The 7241-nt window shown below is 49.5% G+C and overlaps 1 protein-coding gene across 1 annotated transcript; it reads right to left on the reverse strand.

Moving 5' to 3' along the window:
- Positions 1-3687: 3687 nt before the first annotated feature.
- Positions 3688-6524, reverse strand: LOC119292302. Its single transcript, XM_037571150.1, has 4 exons — positions 6181-6524; positions 5913-6058; positions 4746-4921; positions 3688-4656 (listed from the first exon to the last, which is right to left on the reverse strand). The coding sequence occupies exons 1-4, from the start codon at positions 6418-6420 to the stop codon at positions 4169-4171; spliced, it is 1050 nt and encodes a 349-aa protein (XP_037427047.1). The 5' UTR covers positions 6421-6524; the 3' UTR covers positions 3688-4168.
- Between the last annotated feature and the right edge of the window lie 717 nt (positions 6525-7241).

A 7241-nucleotide genomic window follows, 5' to 3' on the forward strand; every position in this document is an offset into this window, starting at 1 on the left:
TTCTTCTTCTTCTTCCTCTTCTTATTCTTCTTCTCCCCATCCTCTCCTTCTTCTTCCCCCTCCTTCTTCTTCTCCTCCTCCTTCTTCTTCTCCTTCTTCTTCCTCTTCTCATTCTTCCTCCTCCTCTTCTTCTTCTTCTTCTTCCTCTTCTTCTTCTTCTTCTCCTCCTCCTCCTTCTTCTTCTCCTCCTTCCTTTTGCCATAACAGAAGAAGTCCGGAGTTGTAATAAGTTATTAAAAATAAAAAAGAAGAAGTCCGGAGTTGTAATAAGTTATTAAAAATAAAAAAGAGGTGCAATGCTCGTTAATTTGCTTCAACCCTTTTGGGATAGTGTAAACTGCACTGCGCGTAGCTCCGTGCAATCTACCGTATTCCCAAAGGATTGAAGCTAAGCAACGTGAGCACTGAGCCTCTTCTTCATTGTCTCTGCACTCAGGGCTTATAAACCGCTCTTACTCCCTCTCTCTTGGCGAGGTGGGACTAAACATAGCTTGCCATAACCTCATTAGTACCGGTTCGTGGTACGAACCGGCACTAAATGGTGATGGTGGGACCATACCCTGACCGCAGGCTGACACATACCCTTTAGTACCGGTTCGTGGCATGAACCGGTACTAAAGGTTAGCCACGAACCGGCGCTATTGATCGCCGCCACGAACCGGTGCTATTGTACACATTAGTGCCGGCTCTAATACAAACCGGCACTATTGGGCTTCACGTATGACCCTTTTTCTACTAGTGTTTGTGTATGGATGACAGTCGTAGTTAAGGATTTGAGAAGTCTGGAGTGCGTCGTGACGATTATGTTCTAAAAGGGTGTGGATCAATGCATGGTGATGTGTTGGGCTAAATAGTGCGGGGTGGAGCATTGCTGCAGTCGGGAAAGTCCGGCTTGGGTCAGACACATAAGGTAGGCGACCTAGAATTCCAAGGGTGGATCGACTAGGAGGTCAATTAGAACAAAAAACGATGGTGAGATCAGTGACAATGATATAGGAGCGTGATGTTGATGGTGACCTACTTATGGGGTGTGGAAACATGTGGTACATGCCCGAGGGCTTGTGTGCTTCAACATGACTATGGCGATGGGTTGATTCAAGCCGGTGTACACATGAGATCTTGGAGTCAATGGGGCACGTGGATGGACTGATCATCTACCATACTCTTGTTGAAGGTGGAGCTGGAGTCTGACGAAAGACTTCACTTGGTGCTGATGTGGGGGCTATGGCTTAAGGATCTAGGGAATTGAAGCTCTCCATGGGAAAAGCGAGAGACACATGGTTCGAACTGGCGCCTAGTGGTCTAACGGAAATATGACACTCGACATCGGTCGGTGAAGATCGATGGTTCTCTGTAATGGGGGTTGAGGTGGTGTGGGCTAGCTACCCAGGAGACATGACCGGAACATTCTCCTGATCTGTTTCATGTTCGGATGCATGCATGCGATCCGTCGCGCTGTCACTGCATGGTTCTGCACGTACTGGGCCGATGATCGAAACAACGGCCACGTGCGGTTCCTTCCTCTCCTGTCGTGAATTGCTCTTCGGTAGAATCTACGTGCCGATAACATGTTGTAGAGCGAAAGCAAAGTGACAAATAGAGAGTCCAGATATTCACTTGTGCTATTGCAATGTGGGAGACCCACTTATATACAGGCTGAAGGGGTATGTTGGGAAGACATCACTTTCCTAACAGACACCTCCTGAGAGGCATCCCTCCCATACAATTGATCATATGTTTTATTTCTTAACACTAATTACGGAAATGCTATTCGGGTAGGTAACGATTTGATTAGCGATATTAGCCATAAATGCATGCGGTAAACTTGGAAAAAACCGAATTGGCGGAGGGGGGTATCGAGGGGATGGAGGCTCCTATCGATCGATGGGGAGGGGAGGAAACAAGCGAACAAAACGACGTACGTACCGAGACATTCGGATTAGAGATACCCAATATAAAAAGAGCGAGTTACGGAAATCCAACACATCTCACGCAATCAAACACGTCTATCAAATGGTCTATGTTGCTCCAGTGTTTAGCACTAAACATGTTTAGTCTATAATTAATATCACACCTAATATCAACTTATGTGCTAACCATGTAATTATATCCTGCCTAATATCAATATGCAATTAATATATTTCCTAATAGCGTGGAATGCAATTAATACTTTTTATAATATAGCCTTGTAATTATATTCTTTGTAATATCAACGTGCAATGAATATCTTTCCTAATATTAATGTGTAATGAAATTAATATCTTTTTTTATATAATGTGCATCGCACATACACGGTTACTAGTACTAGAAAGTGTAGTGATGGCACATCAAGTTCTAGACTCTATGCATTCCCTGTCTATGCATTCCTCTCATGAGAAAGGACTTGTTCTCAATCTTGACTACAAAAAACCTTTTGACAATGTAAGCCTAGAATAATTAGCCAAACTTTTTCAAATTTGAAGTTTTGGTGAGAAATGGATTTACTAAATTCACCGAATTACTCATGACACCTACAGGCGTAGAAGGTAATAATTTGGAAGAAAAAAATCCAAATGAAAAATCCTTAGAACAGGGTGGGTCCCCCTTCTCCCCTCCTTTTTAATCTAGTCGCCAAGATACTATGATCTAAGGCAGCCACGCATGACGTAATTCGAGGGTTGTGTCGTGATGTCTCCCTTGGAGGCATCCTATGCCTATATTATGCATATGATACAATCATTTTCTTAGAAAACAACCTAGAAATATAACAATATCTTACGTGGGCACCTCCAGTGTCCGGTGGCTTTCAATAACCCCAAAACCTACCCGTGATTTATCACACATTTCTTCGCTGCCGCCACTTGACATTCCAAAGCGATCTTTGTTTCCAGCCCTGACCTGGCACTCACCTTCAACATCTACATCAAGCCTTACGGCTCCAATGGCAATGCGAGAATAGTCCACCTTCAAGGCCGAGGGTTTGCGGTAGTAGCTTTGGGTCATGTACATCTTTCTTGATCTTATGAACTCTCATATGATTGATCTTAGGTACTAATGATTTGTTGAACTGTTTGAAGTACCTCTCGTGCATTTATGGATCAAATCCTGTTCATGTTATATTCTTAGATTTTGGGAGTTCATGAGATTACAGGATGCATACGTAGTATAATCCCTGGAGAAACTTGATGAGACACCCGAGGTTGAAATCATGCAGATCGCCATGCTAGTACAGAAAAGATGCAAATGCTGAGCTTCATCTTCTCGATGATGAGCGACATCACTGATGCATTATAATTAAAGTGGAGTATTTTGGATTGGAGGGAGGTTCCACCAGATGTGTTTCTCTCCAAAGCAGAGCAAGTTTTGGTACTTTAGGTTGTGTTTGCCCTGCAACTGCAAGTTTGGAACAATATCTGCTACTATGATAACTATCGTCGGGAAAGATATTTAATTTCTATTGTTGTTATGACTAAGATGGTTCTTGGGTCTGCTGAGAGCAACCTAAGAGCAAACTCAGATATAATACTTGAAACTGATGACACATATGCTGGTTCATGTGCTGATTTTTTTCCGCCTGTGGTGTAGTTTGCAACAAGTTATTCTGCAGCCTTCAGTTGATTATAGCAGATATATATTTTAAAATTTTGCACTATTTTGCAGGTAATATGCTCAAGAACAGAGCTGAGATGACAAATCCACGACTAAGAGTAACACACAAGCACTAACAAAGTCCATTCTCCTTCATTAGTGTAGGTACAACATACTGCCTCTGGTTTCCCTTTGATCCTCCTATATGTATGTTGTCTATCTGCAGTTCTGCGTCGCGTACAAAAGACAAAGAATATATCCTCTCAAACAACTTACAAAAAGGAAACAAACTGCTCCTGCTGCTGCCATCGCTGCGGCGCAGCAGGTTCAGTACACTATGTATATGTAGAGCTATTGTATCACTGTATCCAACTCTGTCTTTTAGGCATTCATCTCTGTAGCTCATGGAAGAAGAAGAAGAAGAAGCGCACCTCTCGGTCGCGACAATGTCCACCGTCCAAACCGGACCATGTAAACGTACTCGCGAACCTGACAATGTAAGCGAACTCCTCACCCCTTCTTGCACCTGGACTACAATCACCGGTGTACACCGATCGATAAATTAAAAGGCGTCGTATCGATGAGCTGTGAGCCTTGGATGTTAATCCCGGGCTGCCTTGTTCCTCCATGCAGCAATGGGCTTCGGGAGGCTGTCGAAGAGCGGCTTCGGAAGGCTGTCCAGGAGCAGGATTTGGAGAGGCACGGCGAAGGCGTCTGGTTTCAGGTTCCACTTGCTCCTCAGCCACACCGAAGCGATGTTGTTGTTGTCTGAGTCCTGGAACTCAGGGGTGCTGGACGACTTCCTGACGGCGAGCAGGCCATCGCCATACGAAGGCACCAGCCCTGCCGCGACGAGATCCTGCTGGCTGTTATTCATGTCTGGCCGACCTCCCGACTTTGGCCTCAAAGCCAAGCCTTCCCCGGTCCTCGGCAACAAGGCACCGCCACTGTCCTCCCTCATCGGTGTCAGCTCGAGGTCGGCCTTCTGCCGCCGCCTTATCTGCTTTTCAGCATCGTCCGTCTCCCAGCCGGCATCCCCGTTCACGCCAGGGAAGCCGGTCGATATGCTCCTCGCCTTCCTATGCTGGCCTGGAGGTCAGTTAAGATTCAGAAATCAGCACGTATCAGAAGCATGGTTCATCACAATTGAAGGAAACAGGGGATGGTTTTTCTTTTACCTCTAACAGCCGTCGCCATTTCGGAGCCTTGGTCTGTCAGGTCCCGCTTGGGAGGCGGCGCGAGGCCGTAGTATCCCTGCAAGAGGCTCATGGACGGCGAAACCGTGCTGCGCGGCGGTTTCTGGAACGGGTCCAAGGCAGCGGCATTTTTGGGAGGCCGGCGCGTAGTCCATTCCCTGAAACGAATCACATTGTTATATCCCAGGCAGAGCATGAGGTGTACCGGCCAGCAAGGAAGTCCACCACCGATCTTCCTCAGATCAGATCCAAGTGTAGCAGCCAGCAGAGAAGTCCACTGGCAACATTCAGACCTCGGCACAATAGTCAGCACTCACATGGCGCGATCATTAAACAAGAAACTACGCCGTCTAGGGAAGCACTCCAGTATGAATGTGTACATTGTATAGTAGTCTGCAATAAAATTCAGCTGGAGATAAAATACACTTGGTACAATCCTACTTGCGGTTTGTCGGTGCCGCCATGATTATGTTTTTGGAGCTATGTATGGCGAGTCAGAGCAGGACATGTGTGGTGTGGGCAGTGGGCGGTGAGTGGAACTGTGCGGGCATGTGGAGCGTGATACACCTGTCCTGTGTCCACAGGCTAGATCACAATCTCTTCCTTTGCGCGTTGGCTCTCTCTGGATGTTCCCACCCCACCACCACCACCGCTGTGTAGCACTTGCAGGTGCAGCCGAGTGGGCGACGACCGGCCGGCCCCTTTGGAAGGTCGCCACTTGCCACTACCAAAAGGCGTCAATGTCAATGTAGGTGTGCGTCTCTGTCGATGGTCAACAGTGACCGGGAGTGTGTGTGTGTGTGTGTCAATGTAGGTGAAGCAATTTAGTTGGATTTCAGCCGAACCTGCCCTGCCAACCTCGATGGATTTTGACCTCTGATCATGGTGGGACATTGCCAAATTCTAAGATGAAAAAAGGGGAATAGTCGGTGGCGAATCTGAAGAAATTTTCTCCTGGAATTGGTCAGGATTCAGAACGAGTCGCCCGGCCGTGGGTTGAGAGGAGACAGGGGAGTGAGACGGAGGAATTAGGTGAGGCTCCATCTTCCAAGTGGAAAGTGGTAATCTGGCGGGCGTAATCCATCCAACTTTCGGCTGCAAAATTGTACGTATAATCTAATCGAGGAAAGGGGGAAAGGAAGGGGGTACCTGGCGGCGGCGGCGGCGGCCGGGGAGGAGGAGGGAGGGGAATGTTGGGCGGGCGGGTGGCGGCCGGGGAGCGGGATCCGCAGCGTCTTGTGCGCGAACATCTGCAGGTCGGCGGTGAGGCCGTTCACCCGCTTCACGTCAGCCACCTGCGAGCCAAACCGACGAACGGATGAGTTACTCTTAGTCGGGACGGCGGCGGCGTTTCGATCGGAAAACGAGGAACGGGCGGGCGGTGCGTGCGTTGAATGAATGGATTGATTGAGATTACCTCGACGCCGTACTTGATGGCGACGCCGGCGAGCGTGTCGAAGCGGCAGACGCGGTGCAGGATGTAGCGGCCGCAGGAGGAGATGGGCGGCGGCGTGGGGGACTGCTCCGCCTCCGCCTCTGGCGCCATCGCGGCGGCGGCCCAGCGGTCGCCGCCTCCGCCGAGGAGGATGTCGTCGTCGTCGTCCTCCAGGTCCCGGCGGGGAAGGGGGAAGGGGAAGGGCGCCGCGTGGACGCCCATGGCTCGCTCGCTCCGTGGCCCTCGCCCGATCCGGCGCCTATTATTGGGGGGTGGCGCGCGTCGTCGGTGGCGAGCGCGCCGCGGGAGGCGAGGCGAGGCGAGACGAGACGAGACGAATGGGGGCACGCCCCGCGAATGGGAAACAAATAAACGCGAGCGGCGCGGGCGGGCATCCCTCCCAGCTGGAGTGTTGTCACTCGATTCCATTCGGTTCGGTTCGCTTCGGTCACAGGTTGGTTCGGGTGCACGCACGCGCGCGCCATGGGACGACCCGGCCACCCAAGGCCGACCTCGTGGCTCGTGGCGTCGCGTGACGGTGTCGGCTTCCAAGCGTCTCTTTATTTAACATACACGCTGATACATACGCACATACACTTGTCTGTATGAACGCACGCACCATTATAATCACGTCCGAAAGACAGGACCGGCACATCATCCTAAGATGACGAAGCCGTTCCAAACACACCTTCGACAGACTGAGCTGGTATAGTGTCTTGAGATTTTACGAGGTCACCAATGACGCCTTCATAGTCGACAAAAATACCTCCGGTCCTCCGCTAAAGCACATCGCCGGAAGGCCTGTAATAACTATTAAAAAAATGCAAGTACCCATGCTAAATCCGGACGTGAGGATACAACTGCCTTCCTGACCATTCAACCACAAACTGGTTCGCGTGGCTCACCGTTTATCGTATGTCTATTGCTAGGTCCAACACGCCACGGGCACCGCCCTCGAAAAGAAACACGTCACGGGCAAGAACGAGCCGCCGATGGACGCCGGGAGGAAAGCAGGAAGCAACGTGTTTATTTTACTCTTGTTT

Source organism: Triticum dicoccoides, chromosome 4B (assembly GCF_002162155.2).
Source record: "Triticum dicoccoides isolate Atlit2015 ecotype Zavitan chromosome 4B, WEW_v2.0, whole genome shotgun sequence".
Taxonomy (NCBI): domain Eukaryota; kingdom Viridiplantae; phylum Streptophyta; class Magnoliopsida; order Poales; family Poaceae; genus Triticum; species Triticum dicoccoides.

Excerpts from the sequence above, each read along its gene's own strand:
- LOC119292302 (XM_037571150.1), bottom strand. The coding sequence starts at position 6,420 with ATGGGCGTCCACGCGGCGCCCTTCCCCTTCCCCCTTCCCCGCCGGGAC. Across the intron at positions 6,059-6,180 it reads CCATCAAGTACGGCGTCGAG|GTGGCTGACGTGAAGCGGGT; the intron begins GTAATCTCAATC and ends TTTGGCTCGCAG. Across the intron at positions 4,922-5,912 it reads GCCGCCGCCGCCGCCGCCAG|GGAATGGACTACGCGCCGGC; the intron begins GTACCCCCTTCC and ends GATTCGTTTCAG.